Below are 18,632 nucleotides of genomic sequence, written 5' to 3'. Positions count from 1 at the left end.
TCTGCCAACATAACCTGCTGTAAACCCACCTGCCAAATACAGGAGATGGTTTGTGTGTATATGACAAACATACAAGGGATTAAAATTGTATGAAAAAACGTGTGCTCAACCCATTCCAATGAGCACTGGCTATTCCTTCCCTCCACTCCTCTACCACTTATCCTCTACCTACCCTATTTCCTGTTATGCCTTCTAATTCATTCCCTATGCTGATTTTACAGTGATTCTAAATGATTCTCAATTCTTTTTTTAATAAAAAACAGGTCATACTTACCTGCTCTGTCTTTGCACAGCGCAGCCCAAATCCTTCTTGTCTTGGGTCCCATGCTGGCACTCTTGGCTCCATCTCCCCTCTGAGTGCCCCCATAGCAAGCAGCTTGGTATGGGGGCACTCGTGTGGGCTTGCTCCCAAGTCGTGCCGTGTGTCCATTGGCACAAACAGCATGGCTAAGCCCTGCCCCTGCTTTCTTCTCACAGGCTGTGATTGACAGCACTTGAAGCCAATAGATCCTGCAGCTGCTTCAATCCCCAGAGAGGAAAGAGAAAGCGAGCAAAGAGAGGTGCTGCTCTCGGACACAGCCCTGAATCAAGATTGGGCTCAAGTAAGTATAAAGGGGGAAGCTGTACACAGATTTTTTTACCTTTATCCAGAGAAAGCATGAAGGTAAAAAAAAAAATTCTACCTTTATTCACAGTACATCCAGAAAGTATTCACAGCGCTTCACTTTTTCCACATTTTGTTATGTTACAGCCTTATTCCAAAATGGATTAAATCAATTATTTTTCTCAAAATTCTACAAACAATACCTGATAATGACAGTTTGAAAGAAGTTTGTTTAAAATCTTTGCAAGTCTATTAAGAATAAAAAACAAAAAACATCACATGTACATAAGTATTCACAGTCTTTGCCATAACACTCAAAATTTAGCTCAGGTGCATCCTGTTTCCACTGATCATCCTTGAGATGTTTCTACAACTTAATTGGAGTCCACCTGTGGTAAATTCAGTTGATTGAACATGATTTGGAAAGGCACACACCTGTCTATATAAGGTCCCAAATTTAACAATGCATGTCAGAGCACAAACCAAGCCTGTCTGTATGAAAGAGTGGCCAGACGGAAGCCACTCCCAAGTAAAAGGCACATGACAGCCCATCTGGAGTTTGTCAAAAGGCATCTGAAGGACTCACATACCATGAGAAACAAAATTCTCTGGTCTGCTGAAACGATTGAACTCTTTGACCTGAATAGCAAGCATCATGTCTGGAGGAAACCCGGCACCACTCATCACCTGGCCAATACCATCCCTACAGTGAAGCATGGTGGTGGCAGCATTATTCGAGGGGATGTTTTTCAGCGGCAGGAATTGGGAGACTAGTCAGGATCAAGGGAAAAATGAATGCAACAACGTACAGGAGACATCCTTGATGAAAACCTACTCCAGAGTGCTCTGAACCTCAGACTGGGTCGAAGTTTTATCTTCCAACAGGACAACTACTCTAAGCACAAAGCGAAGATAACAAAGAATTAGCTATGGGACAACTCTGAAAGTCCTTGAGTGGCCCAGCCAGAGTCCAGACTTGAACCCAGATTGAACATTTCTGGAGAGATCTGAAAATGGCTGTGCACCGATGCTGCCCATCCAACCTGATGGAGCTTGAGAGGTCCTGCAAAGAAGAATGGGAGAAACTGCCCAAAAATAGGTGTGCCAAGCTTGTAGCATCATACTCAAAAAGATCGAAGGCTGTAATTGGTGCCAAAGGTGCTTTAACAAAGTATTGAGCAAAGGCTGTGAATACTTATGTACATGTGATTTTTTTTAGTTTTTTATTTTTAATAAATTTGCAAATATTTCAAAAAAGCTTCTTCCACGTTGTCTTTATGGGGTATTAGTAGAAGTTTGAGGAAAATAATGAATTTAATCCATTTTACAATAAGTAATATAACAAAATGTGGAAAAAGTGAAGCATGTGAATACTTTCCAGATGCACTGTAGATACTGTTCCTCTCCTGTTTTCTGATTGCCCTCCACAGGGGCTACATCTCTCTCAAGTAATTATGCCCCTAGCCCCCAGTTCTGGGATGAGATATCCCTGGGATTGTTTTTTCAAGTGCACATTGTGAATGCAGGAACAGACTGATATATTTGTCTCATTACGTTGAACGATAGCCTTGTAAAGGCCTTCTATACATACACATTGCTATTTTGGGCACAACATAAAGACTATGCATTATCTCTGTTGCTGTCCTGTAAATTGGTGAAAACTCAATAAATATTATTGTCAAACATATGTGCTTTAAGTCTATTGACGTGAATGTGATTGTTACCATAGAAACCTTGGCTAAATGTTTTGCCATTCATATCACCTTTACTTAAAAATCTGAAATAATCAGATTTTTGACTTACCGTAAAATTCATTTCTCTGATGTTCATTGATGGACCCAGCTCCTGATTTTCTTAACCACTAAGTTATACTGCCCCCTACAGGAGTAGGACACTAGGTTGGAAAAAAGTCTGGCTATGCCTATGGACAGTCCCAGGGGGTATACTCCCTCTCCCTGCTCTTCCTGCTATAGGTACTCATAGGTATAGCTATAGGTACTCAGTTTTGTTACAACCAGAAGAAGAATTACAACTCCACAGTGCTGTGCTGTGTCCGTCAATGAACATCAGAGAAATGGATTTTACGGCAAGTCAAAAATCCCATTTTCTCTTTCATTCACTGACAGATACAGTTCCTGAACTTCTTAACCATTGGGACATTCTAAAGCAGTGTTAAACTTGAGGGGTGAGAACAGCAAAAAAGAATTTCCCAAGGCTAAACTATAGCCAACTATAGCTAACCAGGTACACAGGAGCGCAACCAAAACAACTGGAGCCCACCTGAAAAGAACAATACACCCTCAAAGAGGACTAGGTCCTCTAAACAGTAGCCTGTAAAACTTTGCGGTAAATGGAAGCATCCGCAGATGCCAACACTTCCACTCCACCAACTTTGTGAAAGTGTGCACTGACGAACAGGTGGCCGCCTTGCAAACCTGCGTCACTGATGCCTGATGACGGAAGGCCCAGGCGGAAATGAGCGCCCGAGTAGAATGTACCTTGACAGGCAAAGGAGGAACCTGACCTGTGATGGAATAGGCCTGAACCACCATTTGTCTGATCCATCTGGAAATGGTCGTAGAGGAAGCAGACAATCCTTTGTCTGTGAACCACCAAGTAAGGTGAACAACAGGATAACGCCACCAATTCGGACACCCTGCGTGCAGAGGTGATAGCCACCTTCTGGGATAGTGTAAGCAGGGGAATCTCCCAATGATTCTCAAAAGGAGGCTTCTGGAGGACTGAGAGCACAACATCTGAGGTCCCAAAGCGGTGACGGAGACTGCACTGGAGGAGCCAAGTGCTGAACTCCCTGAAGAAAAGTACGCACCAGGGGGTGTGTGGCCATGGGCCGTTGAAAGAAGACCGCCAAGGACGATACCTGGCCCTTGATGGTACTCATGGGTAGTTTTTGCTCAACCCCCCGTTGAAGAAAGGTCAAGATCCGAGTCACCCAAAAAGAACGAGGATGAACCCCCAAGAGACTCACACTACGCAATGTATCTCTTCCACGTGCGATGGTAGATCTTCCTAGAAGTTGATTTCCTAGCTTTTAACAGCGTTCGAATCACCAAACCTCTATCCATCAGCACCTGGCATTCAACAGCCAAGCCGTCAAAGCCAGTGACTGTAAAGCAGGATGGAAGATTGGTCCTTGGGACAGCAGATCCGTCCTGAGAGAAAGCTTCCAAGGAACGTCAGCGACCAGCCATACCAGATCAGCGTACCAGCCCGGCGAGGCCAGTCTGGGGCACTAAGATGACCGGAATCCTTTCTGCCCCGATCCTGCGTAGAAGTCTTGGCAGAAGCTAGATAGGAAAGGCGTAAATTAGACGATACTGACCCCACAGGGCCAACAGCGCGTCTGTGGCGTCCGCCAGAGGATCCCGTGACTGAGCCACAAAACTCTGCACCTTTCTGTTGAGTCTGGACACCAACAGATCCACCTCGAGATGCCCAACCGGAGGAGGCACAACTGATGAAACACCTCTGGATGAAGGGACCACTCCCCTTGGTCCAGCACCTGCTGACTGAGGTAATCCACCTGCCAGTTTTCCACCCCGGAATTGTGTACGGCACAGAGGGCTGGAACAAACCATTCTGCCCACCTTAGAATGTCGGCTAACTCCAGAGCTGCTAGGACACTTCTTGTGCACCCCTGGTGATTGACATAAGCCACGGCCATGGCATTGTTCGATTGAATGCGCACTGGACATCCCTGAAGACTATCCCTCCAATGTTCCAGACACAGTCTGATCGCTCAGAGTTCCAAGACATTTATCGATAGTCTGGACTCTTCCAGTGTCCAGATACCCTGAGCAGAGTTTTTGCTGAGAAAGCCTCCCCAGCCAGACAGGCTGGCATCCGTGGTTATAAAAAGTGGGGGTATACCTGCGCTTAGGAAAATACACTTATGTTAAAAGGTTGGGTGAAGGGGCTGCTGCTGAATAAAAGGAAAGTTCCTTTGAAAGTGAATGAGTGCAAATGAATCAGTGCTGCCTTGAAATAGCTTATAAGGTGTTCTTAAACAATCTATTAAGAGGATATGTCAGTATTTGCATATTAACACCCTAAAAAGCGCTTATAATAAATATATAGATAAAATCAATATACATAAATTATAATATCCACAGGGGTAGTCTTGCACCTCCTTCCAGGAAATGGAAATGAAAAGCTTAGTTTAAACTTACTACACTATGGAAGCATGTTTTTTTATATGATGGCGATAACGAGGAGATGTGGAGGAGATTACCCTGGAGTATAAAATGAAATAGTTGGAGCGTCCCCTACCCCTGAAAGGAGGTGCAAGACTTTATTTTAAAGGCTTGAACCCTGCCTACCTTTGGTAAGTAGGGAGGAGAGAGGGGAGCATGGTGTGGAACACTGATCACAGTGAAATCACGAGTGGAACAGAATTGCACATTGGACACTGGTCACTTTATGATTCATATGAACTGTATTGCACATGGACTATTGAGCAGATGAAGGAAGATATTTGAAAAGTCACGTTGGCACTTGTCACTTTTTATTTATTTATTCACAGATTTTTTAATTTACATAATTTTTTAATTCACATAATTTATGTTTATTTATGGATATATTTAGCACAATTATTTATTTAGATTGATTATACAATATATGGTAACTATATGATTGCTAAACACAGCACGGTTGAGCACTTTATAATTGATGTATATTGATTTTATCTATATATTTATTATAAGCGCTTTTTAGGGTGTTAATATGCAAATACTGACACATCCTCTTAATAGATTGCTTAAGAACATTTTATAAGCTATTTCAAGGCAGCGCTGATTCATTTGCACTTATTGGCATCCACGGTGACCACTGTCCAATATAAGGGGAGGAAGGATTTGCCCCGCTGTAGAACGAAGCCACCATATCATGGCTTCTTTCGGTCCCTGGCTCAGCCCAATCTGATTCTCCAGAGACTGCAGAGTCTTGTCCCATTTGGTCAGAATCTCCCTTTGCAGGGACCTCGCATGGAACTGTACAAAGGGAACCGCCTCAAAGGCAGACACCATCAGGCCTAGCACCCGCATACAAATCTGGAGGGATGACCATCTGCTGGACAGCAGGAGACGAATCGCAGCCTGCAGTTTCTGGCGTTTGTCCAGAGGAAGGAGCACTCTGGCTAAGGCCAAGTCCAGAGTCAGAACCAGATAGTAGAGCTTGGTGGATGGAACCAGAGCAGACTTCTGAAAATTCAGAATCCAGATGAACTCCCTCAGAGTTCATATGGTGATTTCCAGTTTTTCCACCAGAGCAGTAGGAGAGAGGCAAGACCAAAGGGTAACGCCACAAACTACATAGAAACATAGAATGTGTCGGCAGATAAGAACCATTTGGCCCATCTAGTCTGCCCAATATATCTGAATCCTATGAATAGTCCCTGGCCCTATCTTATATGAAGGATAGCCTTATGCCTATCCCATGCATGCTTAAACTCCTTCACTGTATTTGCAGCTACCACTTCTGCAGGAAGGTTATTCCATGCATCCACTACTCTCTCAGTAAAGTAATACTTCCTCATATTACTTTTAAACCTTTGCCCCTCTAATTTAAAACTGTGTCCTCTTGTGGTCGTTTTTCTTCTTTTAAATATGCTCTCCTCCTTTACCGAGTTGATTCCCTTTATGTATTTAAAAGTTTCTATCATATCCCCTCTGTCTCTTCTTTCTTCCAAGCTATACATGTTAAGGTCCTTTAACCTTTCCTGGTAAGTTTTTTCCTGCAATCCATGTACTAGTTTAGTAGCTCTTCTCTGAACTCTCTCTAGAGTATCTATATCCTTCTGGAGATATGGCCTCCAGTACTGCGCACAATACTCCAAGTGATGTCTCACCAGTGTTCTGTACAGCGGCATAAGCACTTCTCTCTTTCTACTGCTTATACCTCTCCCTATACATCCAAGCATTCTGCTGGCATTTCGTGCTGCTCTATTACATTGTCTTCCCACCTTTCCTCCTCTCCCACAGCAAAGCGGAGGAAGCGCTGGTGACCGGCACATATTGGAATGTGAAGGTAAGCATCCTTGATGTTGATAGAGGCAAGAAAATCCCCCTGATGCAAGACCACCACCATGCGAATGGACTCCATTCTGAACCTCTGCACCCGCACAAAACAGTTCAGCGCCTTAAGGTCCAGGATTGGGCACCCCTTGAAGTAACAAGTCTTGTACTGCCCCAAACAGACCCTGTTAGTGGTCCGGGGACAGGCGCAGGTTGGAAGGAAAGAACCTTGCTGGGAGGAAAGATCGAAACTCGATCTTGTAGCTGGACCGTATGACTTTGTGAACCCACTTGTCTTGTACCAGGGAAGTCCACAGGTCCGGAAATCAGCAAAGACGTTCCCCCATCCCCGATACGGGTGAGGATGCACCTTTATGCTGAAGGACGCCTTGTCCGCGGGTCTGGATAAACCCACTCTCGACACTCTCGACATGCCAGACCAAGTTTGCTTGGATCCATCAGAGGAGGCCCTGGACAGTTTTTATCCCCGGTCAGTCCCCCCTGAGGGACGTAAAAACTTCTTATGAGCCGAGAAGGATGGCCCACGTCTACGACGAGGGTCCTTTCCCTTAGTAGCCTGCGAAAGAAAGGTACTCTTACCCGCTGTGGCCCCCTAATGATGTCAAGCAGAGTAGCTCCAAACAGATGATCTCCTTGAAAAGGAAGATCAGTCAAGGCCTTCTTCGAAGTCTGGTATGCAGACCAGCATTTGAGCCAAAAAATACGCAGAAGGACCACTGCTGAAACAGGGAGCCTTGCGACTAGGGGAGCTGGATCCAAAGAGGCATCACAGATAAACTGCAGCCCCTGGACCAACTGGTCTGCCAGCTCAGCAAAGGCAGGGGGGAGCTGTTGCCCCTCCAGGTCATAGTGTAAAAGCTTAGCCCACTCGGATAGAGTTTGCGATACCAGTGCAATGGTAAATACTGGCCTCAATGCCAAACCAACCAGGGTGTACATATTGCGGTTCACAGCCTCTGCCTTCCTGTCAGCCGAGCCCTTAAATAGGTTGTAAACCACCAAATTTTTTTATTTTATTTTTTAAAACGAACACCTGAAAAACAAACACATAATGAGCTAGTATGCATCGAATACTAGCTCATTATGAAATACTTGCCTTAGAACGAACCCCCCGAAGTGCCAAACGCTCACCTCTCTCATGGGTGACATGTTGTGTCTCCCTTCTTCCGGGTTTGCGGCATCCAGCCATCTGATTGGCTGGAGCCATGATGATGTCACTCCCACGCATGCGCACAGGAGCCAACGGTCATGGCACGGGGCTCTGAAGAAACGGCACGAGCGGCCATTCCTTCAGAGCGCATGCACCAGTGATGTCACTGGCTGCATGCAAAGTAAATATCTCCTAAACGGTACATGTTTAGGAGATATTTACAGTACCTATAGGTAAGCCTTAATATAGGCTTACCTATAGGTACAAGTTGCAGAGGAGGGTTTACTTCCTCTTTAAATGCCGGAGACTCTTCAACTGGAATCCTGGTTGCTTTGTTCAGTCTGGAGACCGGAGGGTCCACCACCAGTGGAACAGTCCACTTCTTAAGAAGGGACTCCTCATAGAGGTACGGCATATCAAATTGCTTAGGGACCACAAGGAGACATTTTGGCCGTTCCCACTCTTTAGTAACAATTCTGTGAAAATAGGCGGGGAAAGGAAACACATTTGCCGCTCTGGATGGCTTGTGAGTGCGAAAGGGAACCGATGCCTTCATTGCAGCTTCAGGATCTGAGGAGACAGATGAGGCAGGGGGCACTTCTTGCTAGCCCGTCGCCCAAAAGCCACCTCCACCTGGGACACAAGGGACTCCAGGACAGCCGTCAGTGCATCAATGGATGATTGGGACCCAGAGGGCCCCGCGGCCTCTGAGGGGATCAGGTGGGGAAATGTGCTCCAAAGACTCCATGAGTCAATAAGGGGACCCCACAAGAAAAGGTGTAAAAACACTGCTAAGGGAGACCCCCATCGCTCCGGCAGCACCACTCGGTCACCAGAAACAGATCCTTAGCAGAGAGGGAGAGGACCCCAACAGACTCACCAACCAGCAGAAACAGGCACCTGCAGCCCCCAGGATAATCTGCACTCCACGTGCAGCGAACAGGAAGTGAAAAGATCCAGGAGTCAGCACCAGGGGATGAGGGGCTCCCACCGCCAAAATCACCACCCACAGGGCTCCACTGTCATAGCTGTCACTATTTTGAATGGCAAACCATTGCAAAATGGCCGCCAGACTACACAAACATGGCCACCGTGCATTGAGCACACAGGCTACAGAAAAATGGTGGCACCACGAGGCTCCCAGGGACCCAAAAAACGGGACAGGCAGGAAGGGGGCCCACGTCCACCCCAAAACCCTCCAGAGGGAGAGGGGAGATAGTCACTTACCATACCAGGAACCAGGCAGGCACCGCTCCAGACAGAACCTCCTCGCCATCGAAATGGGGGGGCTGTCGGCCAGAAGGGACGCTGCAACTCGAACCGAGATCCAGCCATATGCAGCCCAGCAAGGCATTTAACTCGAAGGCCAGCCCCAGTCTGTTGGGGCTATGTCACGGCCGACCTAGCTCGGAGCTGAGGTCTGCGCGCACTCGATTGCCAGACTGGGGTGGCCACTGGATCTAGATTATCCAGCCCCTCACCCAGTCCGGCAGTTTAATGTAGATCTCACATGAAAAAAAAAACAGGAGAAAAAATCTAAAATGAAAAAATTGCCGGGACCAGAGATCCCAGCAAGGAACTAGGTCCTTACTCCTGACTAGGCAGATAAAAAAACTGAGCAACTATAGAAGAGAGAGGGGGTATACCCCTTGGGACTGCACATAGGTGTAGCCAGACTTTTTACCGCCTAGTGTCCTACTCCAGTAGGGGGCAGTATAACCCAATGGTTAAGAAGATCAGGAGCTGTGTCCATCAATGAATGAAAGAGAATTTCCAATTTTCTTAGACCAGACCGATACTTAGCTCTACTTTCCGGTCTCTAGGTCTGTGCAAAGTCCTAGATGTCCTTGGGAACTACAATGATCTTTTCATCTTATTTCATGTCTCATCTATTATGGACATTTTCTCTGACATAGGTGACTTTCAAGAGGACTAGATGCCTCTCCCCCAATTCTAGTTCTTCGTCCTCATCTGTTTACTTCTCTTCCTATCTTCACCTCACTTTCCTGATGCTTTAAAATAAAAACGTATCTGACAACCTTGAGAGAGGCATGAAAACACAGATTATTATTTTCTTCTAGTTGCGATTCATATAATTTCTGCATGCTCTGAAAGTAATTACATTTTTTCCCTAGTAGCACCTCAGTTTCTTAGCTAAATTATTTTACAGATGTTATATAAAAAAAAAGTAAAAAAATGCTACAAAAATACATTATTATGCAATGTTCACATGTACACTGCAAAAATCAACAGGCAATATGCAGTGTGGTAGAGAGCATGGTCTGAAAACCATACTGTGGTAGATGTAGATGTACCCCCTAACTGAATAACATTTAGGGCTCCATTCATAAAGCAGCAATGTACTTTACAAATGTGCACTGCGATCTGCAGGCTTTAGAGCGTGACCTGTCAACAATCATGTGACTGGTCTCTCTTCCAATTAAGGTGTTCTCTCTGCAGCAAGAAAACTCGGTGGGTCACTGCAGGCTCAACACCACGGCCATGATGTGGAATAACATTGTGGTATCCAGTGGAGAACCACTTCCTGCCTATATGCATTTCAGCAATAGATGCATAGCTTTTCGTAGGGTGAGTTTACTGATGGCGATAACAGTGGACCTCGCCTGCGTAACATGTTAAAAGAGCCACATGTAATCTCCATTGGATGACAGTTTGACAACACAGGAGCACAGGAGGCAGGGATGGAGCATTGTCACCCTACAACAGGAAATGCCTCAAAAAGAACCTTTTTGGCAGGGTCACTGGGTATTATTTTATTGAGTGCTGCAGATTTAAAAAAATTGAAAATTACATTTCAAATTCCATTACTATGGTAAAGTGAGTGTAAAATTATAAACGTGGCCCTTTCCTCCTCTTCTGAGGTCCCCCACGGGCGCTCTCCACTGCTCCTTTTCTGTGTCTGCCTGCACACCAAGCTGCTGGCTGAGGGGGCAGAAGTGCAGGCTCGCTCCCAAGGCAGGATGTGTGCATCGGTAGACACACACACAACATGGCTTGTTCCTGTCCTGTCCCCTGCTTACAGAATTTGACTGACAGCAGCAGGAGTCAATGACTCCCTTAGCAAAGCCTGTGAGAGTGGGGAGAGAGATAAGACCAGATGCAGCTGGGCACAGCGCTGGATTAAAACAGGACTCCGGGGAGGGGGGCGCAAAACAAAAGTTAACCCCTTTGCGTGGACCGCACACATATATGCGGCCACAAGGAAGTGGAATTTTTCTCCGTGAGGCCACATATATGCGTATATATGCGACACACTCCCAGCACAGAGACCAGGATCTCACTGAGAAGCCTGGGTCTTGCACTATTGATCGGGAGCCAGGACTGTAGGTTCCGGGTCACCTGATCGCTGTGATAGTCTCTAATTGGCTTTCACAGTGATCAGTCATTGTGAGCCCGCCCCTGGGTTTCCTTCCTCTTCTGAATGAAAAGAAAGATACATTGTATCTTCCTCTTCTTACAGCAGAGGAATTGTAAACAAACCAAGTGCGCAAAAGAAAAAAAAAAGAATAAAAAATAAACTAAAAATAACAAGAGCAAAGTTGCCAGGGTTATTGTTAGGGTCAAGGTCAGGGTCAAAAGGTCAAGTACAAAGGTCACAGTCAGCAAATATAGGGAAGAATTTAAAATAAAAAATGTTTTAAATTGGTATCAGTGTCCCCACAACCGTGCTGACGATGGTGTGGAGATGGGTGGAGAACCTGGTGCATTTGATGTTTGATACACACTTGACCTGTACATGTGTAATATGCATCTTGTATTTCGTGGATTATTTCAAATATGTACATCAGATGTGGAATTTATGTTTCTACTTCTTTGTAATTTTTGTTGCATATCTTGCACTTTGTATTTCTGCAAAATGTAATGAACTTTCATTATAAAAATTGGTATCCATGTCAGTTAGTGTCAGTGTGTTTTAGGCAGGATAAAAAAAAATCCAAATTGACACCATTCTTTCTGGGCTGTCCTACGGGTACTAGCATGCACACATGTGATATCACTGCAATCGCCAGGAGCAGGAAAAATTGGTTGTTCTTTGGGGGTAAATTATGATAATAGCATGAAATATACAGCTAAATTAAAAAAAAAAAAAAGATTTTTTTTTTACTATTTTGAGCCAGTTTTCCTTTAATAACAAAAATAAAGTCAGGAGATATACATTACCATTTACCACTAAAAGAAAGACCAATTTGTCCTGAAAAAAAAACAAGGTATAATCTACCTGGATACACTAAGTAGTTGTGATGATGATACGGACCGCCCGCCGCAGTTTTACATCGGTACTTTGACATTAAATACCAGGATTATGGCAGCAGATTTTTTTTAAACTGCGAGCGGCCCGCTTTAACATAAGGGTGGTCCCAGCGGCAGATTCGCCATGGGATCACCCTTATGGGTGGCGGGAGAGGTGCCCCCCCCTACCGTCACTTCCCGGTCGTTTTCCCTGCTTGCCGGACACGCCCATAGCGGGGAAAGCGATCCAGTCTGCTGTCCCCTCAGGCAGGAAGTCGAGTGAGGGCAAGATGGCCCTCACTCTACTTTTTTGGCCTTGGAGGACTGGAGCAACATCATACATTGCTTCCTAGCAACGGATTTAAAGAGCCCATTTTTTTTCAAGATTAAAAAAAATGGCCTTTTTTTTTTTCTTTTTTAGTGTAGATGTGAGATCTGAGGTCTTTTTGACCCCAGATCTCATTTAAAGAGGTCCTGTCCTGCTTATTTCTATTACAAGGGATGTTTACATTCCGTGTAAAAAAAAAATAAAAAAATAAAAGTGATCAAATAAAAAATAAAATGTAAAAATAAAAGATAAAATAAATAGGAAAAGAAAAAAATTGAAGTGCCCCGCACAGAATCGAGCGCATATGCAAGTCGCGCCCCCATATATGTAAACGGTGTTCAAACCACACATGTGAGGTATCGCCGCGATCGTTAGAGCGAGAGCAATAATTTGAGTCCTAGACCTCCTCTGTAACTTTAAACTGGTAGTAACCTGTAGAATTTTTTTAACTGTCGCCTATGGAGATATTGAAGTACCAATGTTTGTCGCCATTCCACGAGCGTTTTGAAGCATGACATGTTGGGTATCTGTTTACTTGGGATAACATTATCTTTCACATTATAGAAACAAATTGGTATAACTTTACTGTTTTCTTGTTTATAAATTAAAAAAAGTGAATTTTTTCCAAAAAAAATTGCATTTGTAAGACCACTGCGCAAAAATGGTGTGATAAAAAATATTGCAACAATCTCCATTTTATTCTCTAGGGTCTCTGCTAAAAAAAAAATAAATATATAATGTTTAGGGGTTCTAAGTAATTTTATAGCAAAAAAAAAAAATTATTTTAACTTGTAAACAACAAGTGTCAGAAAAAGGCCCTGTTCAGAAGTGGTTAAGCAGGTTTGGTTCAGCCAAAATGTATGATTACGTGGTCTGAGACTGCAGAGGTTTTATCTCAATTTCTGTCTTATGCCCCGTACACACGTGCAGATTATCTGAAGACTTTTGTCTTCAGATTTACCTTTTCTATGTAGTGCAAGGGCCTGCCGGATTGCATACAAATTGAAAGTGTTTAGGTTTGACCTCATATTATATGGTTTTGGTAAGTCTGCAGACAAAAGTCTTCAGATAATCTGCACGTGTGTACGGGGCATTAGAGAACAGGAAGTGAGTGAAAATCTCCAACAAGAACATATTTAGTAATAAAAAGCCGATACAGGTTTACTAAAATCATGCACCTAACTGCTGAAATGTTCTTAAAGTGATTGTAAAGTCTTGTTTTTAAAAAACCGAACAAAAAAAAAAAAAAACTTTTTTACTTACCTCCTCTGTGCAGTTGGTTTTGCACAGAGCAGCCTGGATCCTCCTCTTCTCGGGTCCCTCTTCTCTGCTCCTAGCCCCTCCCTCCTGTCGAGTGCCCCACACGGCAAATATCTTGCTATAGGGGGCCCCAGCCGAGCTGCAGCTCCTTGTGTCCAATCAGACATGGGGCTGCGGTTAAGCCCCGCCCCCTCTCTCTCCTGACTGGCTAACTGACTTTGATGGACAGCTGATGGACAGCTGCGGGAGCCAATGGCGCCGGGGCTGTGTCAATCAGGAGGGAGAGTCCTGCATGGCCGAGAGACTCGTGGACATCGCTGGACAGATATGGGGCTCAGGTAAGTATTAGGGGGTGCTGGGGAGGCTGCTACATACAGAAGCATAGAATGCATTAAGATAAAAAACCTGCCTTTACAACTCCTTTAAATTTCTCTTTATTTCCTCCCCCAATGACCAGCTACTAACTAGGACAAGAAATAATATGAAATCTCCCCAACAGACACTATCTAAACCTAAATAAAACAATGGTTCCTCCTTAATATAGGCTTACCTATAAGTAAAAGTTAGGAAAGGAAGTTTACTTCCTCTTAAACCCTAGTGATAAGAAATTTAGAAGCAGCAGGATAGAAAAAATGTTATCGATCGGTGACTGTGGCTTTTGTTCAGGAAAGTCCATTCACTCTAAGATTGAATGTTAAAAGCAAACAAAATGTTGAAGTCCTTTCCAAACACATTCATCAAGTCATCAAATGTACAGAGAACTTTCATACCAATGTTCACTTGAAAATCTACTAGTGTATAACCAGTTTTAGAATGGGATAGTTTAGACTGGTGTGCCCATACACAAAGAGGAGAACCAATAGAGAGGGCAAAAGAACCTCATATGAAAGTGACTGTAAACCCTTACATACAGTATGACCAGTGAAGTGACTGGCCTCAGGTGATACACAGAGATGAAACAAATCCTCCTATATAAGTTGTACCTGTATCAACAGTCTTCTTTGCTCTACATCCTTTTAAGGTCCAAAATTAGTAAAGCTTGTCTGAGTTTTCAGAAAAAAGGGGATGGAGAGCTGAAATTACACTCTGCAGATCTCAGTGAGGAGAGCTCTGAGAGCTGATTGGAGGGAAGGTACACAGCATACAGGAACAGAGATGATGCAATCAATCTGCTGGTGATCCCTCCTCTGTTGCCAATTTTCTCTTAGTGTCAGGAAAACTTGTAAGAAGTGATTCATGCTGATAGCAGAGGAATGAAGCTGTAAACAGGAATGTGACTAAGTGCTCTTAATGGAGAGACACTTTAGAGGATGTGCTTTGTTCATATTTATAACTTAAAAAATAAAGTAACAAAGAAAATATATATTTTTTTCATTTAAATTTGTTTTACTGCACTAAGTTGTCTTCTGTTCCTCTCTTCATTTAGTGTATGGATCATGCAAGTGCTGGTATTAGGTGCTGCAAGACTGATACATTTACAAAACTCCTGTTGAACACAATGCTAGTTTCTTAAAAACTTTATTATGGGAACCCTGAATCACAAGTGAAACTTATTTTTTCTTCCTCTGTGAGCTCACACTTACTTGCTGTCTTCTGCAGTCTGTTCTCCTCTTCTCTCAGCTTGTTCTGCATCAGCCTCAGCGTGTTCTCTGCCTCCTACAAGACACAGCAGGTATCACTATCAGACATCTTAAAAGGAATAATTTATTAATACTATACCTTTTGGTACCTGTGCAAGTATGTTCCACACTGTACTGATTAGAGAAAAAAAAAAAAAGAAACTCTAACCCCCACCATATCAATAATAAAGCATGTCTGACTACATCAATAATATCTTCAAACTGTAAAAGAATAATGACATTCCCTGATTTGTGTGTGCACTTCAGTGTTTGAGAAATGAACAGAGATTCAAAAGTGAAAACTGTTTTGCAGGTGAAGTATGAAGAATATGAGCTGAACCCTTAGGTTACTCTAATCTAATGGATTCTCAATAGGAATGTAAGGAGACATCACTTTGGCCGTGACAATGGTAGCTCAGCTAAAAAGCCAGACAGCAGCTATTGGAGAGATGCACAGAGTTAGCAGAGGCTGCTAAAGAAGAGAAAGTACTCCAAAGCTGATAAAACCTTGCCTAAACCAAAAAAAAAAACATCTGTATGGAGTTATTTTTTTAAGGGGATCTATACCTTGACCGAAGGGCTGCAAAATAGGCATGTAGAGACCAACCATTAAAGTGTTACTAAACCCACAACAGTAAAATCAGGCTGCATATGCAGTAAAGCATGCTTGTTATACTCACTGTGGAACCTAAGGGGTTAATCATCTACATTATGTAAAAAGGCTGTTTGATCCTGTCTTCTCTGATTTTCCTCTTCTTCCACTGTCCATAAAACTATCTCCTGATAGAACAGAGCCTTAGGGACAAACTGCACATGCTCAGTTTGGTGTGTATTGCTAGTAAGTTTTTTTTTTCTTGGGAGTGTGGATGAAATCAGCACAGGGCCAATCAGTACTGTCCAGACAGAGGGTCAGGGGTCCTGCAGCCTAATAGGACAGTCAGAGGAGAATGAAAACTCCTCCTACAAGCTTTAGCCAGTGCTTGGCCTGACACTGACAGGAGTCACAAGACTGCTATATACTGCTGATGAGAAAATGTATATTTAGCAGTTTATGTCTACTAAAATAATTGCATTTCCATGTTCTGTGTACTGTGGGAGACCAGATATAGTGAGTGCAGGCTCCTGGGTTTAGTAACACATTAACAATTTCTGGGGCAGAAGATTTTACCCCCTTAATGACTAGGCCATTTCTTCTGATACATCACTGCATTACTTTAACTGACAATTGCACGGTTGTGCGACTTTGTACCCAAATAAAATGTATGTCCTTTCTTTCCTGCAAACAGAGCTCTCTTTTGGTGGTATTTTATCACCTCTGCTGGTATTATTTTTTTGCGCTAAAAAACAAAAAGAGGGACAATTTTGAAAAATAAAAAAAATATATATATTTTTTACTTTCTGCTATAAAACACAGCCAATAAAAATATGTAAAAAATCTAATTTTTTCATCAATTTAAGCCAATATCTATTCTACATATTTTTGGTAAAAGAAAAATCCCAATGGGTGTATATTGATTGGTTTGAGCAAAAGTTATAGTATCTACAAACAATGCAATATTTTTACCTAATTTTTATTAATTTGCTTTTTTTTTTTTTTTTTACTAGTAATGGCAGCCTCAGTGATATTTACGACAATGCAGCGGACAAATTTCTAACTAAAACTTTTTTGGGACCAGTGACATTATTACAGTGATCAGTGCTAAACAAAAATGCACTGCCACTGCACTAATGACACTGGCAGGGAGGGGGTTAACATCAGGGGTGATCAAAGGGTTAAATGTTTCCCTGGGGATGCTTGCTAACTGTTTGGGGGGTTGCTCTGACTGGAGAAAGACAGAAATCAGTGTTCTTGCTTAGCAGCAACACAAGATCTCTGTCTTCCTCCCTGTCAGAACGGCGATCTGCCTTGTTTACATAGGCAGATAGCCATTCTGCCTCTCACGGGAACGATAGTGAGTGGCCGGTGGATATCAGGTCCGCCGGACCCGTTGATTGACATCCCCCAAAGCCAATCACCTCCGTTAGTGATCGCACTATCTAGAGGCTATTGCACAAAACGACGTACAGATACATAATTTCGCGCAATAGAGACACACTGCTGCAGTATATACATGGCGGGCGGTTGGTAAGTAGTTAAGAATGCTTGCTGTATGTTTTCATGTTACCCTCTAAAACAGCCCATGGTGTCTCTTGAAGTATAAGTAAACGCAAAACCTTTTTTGGATAGAGTGGACAGAGATTAGACCTATTTTATTGCTGTCTGTGTCCTTGTTAGGGAGATTCATCCTCTCCATTTGTTCTGTTTACCATTATAAGTCAAGGAAAATCCCAAATTTTGGCTTGTCCCAAGAAAGGTAACAGAGGGGAAATCTTCCAATGGGGATATTAGTTCTGTTGACCTGGGGGCCCCCAAGGGATTTCCTTAACTTGCAGGAATTTCCTTTCACTTCCTGTTTTGGCTATGGAAAAACGTAAATCTCCCTAATGGAACCCAGAAGGCAAAAATAAACCTTACACAGTTTATAACCCTCCCTTACACTATCTAAAATGAAAATAAAAAAAGTTTTGCCTATAGTTCCGCTTTAAAGCCTAACTCAGGGAAATCTTGCAATTCCTCCTTGCAGTGAGATTAACTGTTCGTTTAGGTCTAGGGGAGAGTAAAAGCATTTTTTGTATCAGATCCTTTGCGCCCCCCCCCGGCAGACCCCCATCATCCAGCAGTGGAATGTTCCTCAGTGTCATCATGTCCACTGCAGGGCTATGGACTCTACCTTGGTCTTTATGAGGTTCAGGACCTTAGCCCATCCTCCTCTGGGAGAAGATGTTGCGTGGCCTGATCTAGCAGATCGGAGGATCGGGTAAGTAAAACTTCTTCTTCTTCTTTTTATTCCCCCTAGACCTAAACATGCAATTAACCCTTGCAATTTGGGTACAGGCCAATTTCAAGCAGGAGATTTTAAGTAGGGATCGACCGATTATCAGCAAAGCCGATATATCAAGGGCCGATCTGCACTTTCCCCGATATATCGGAATCGGCCCCCGAGGTTACCGATATTTCGGGAAAGTGCTGTTCCGGAGTGATGCCTGCAGCTAGAGGCATCACCCCGGTACCGGCGTCCATAGCCGACGGTCGGCTGTTTTGCAATGACAACCGATGCGGCTGAGAAGCCGCTCGGCTGTGATTACAAGGAGCGGGAGGGGACACCCCCCCCTCCTGCCACCTTCCGCGGCTCGCTCGGGTCTCCCATCCCACCGGGAGACCCGGGCATCCTACCTGCACGGCTGCCGAAGAGAAGACCCGATCAAAGCCGCATTCGGCTCTGATCGGGTCTTCTTGTAAAAACCCGGAAGTGATGTCATGACATCA

The 18,632-nt window shown here is 43.7% G+C and overlaps 1 protein-coding gene across 1 annotated transcript in view; it reads right to left on the bottom strand.

Annotated features, from left to right (window-relative positions):
• Nucleotides 1–18,632, bottom strand: part of CLUAP1 (clusterin associated protein 1) — a 223,910-nt gene that overhangs the window by 13,279 nt on the left and 191,999 nt on the right. The window contains exon 9 of the mRNA XM_082261862.1: nt 15,230–15,302. Coding sequence (XP_082117988.1) covers nt 15,230–15,302 — 73 coding nt within the window. The remainder of the gene's footprint in view (nt 1–15,229; nt 15,303–18,632) is intronic.

The sequence above is a fragment of the Pelophylax lessonae genome (genome assembly GCF_965119305.1).
Source record: "Pelophylax lessonae genome assembly, chromosome: 6".
Lineage (NCBI taxonomy): Eukaryota > Metazoa > Chordata > Amphibia > Anura > Ranidae > Pelophylax > Pelophylax lessonae.
This window is presented reverse-complemented; position numbering and strand designations above follow the sequence as displayed.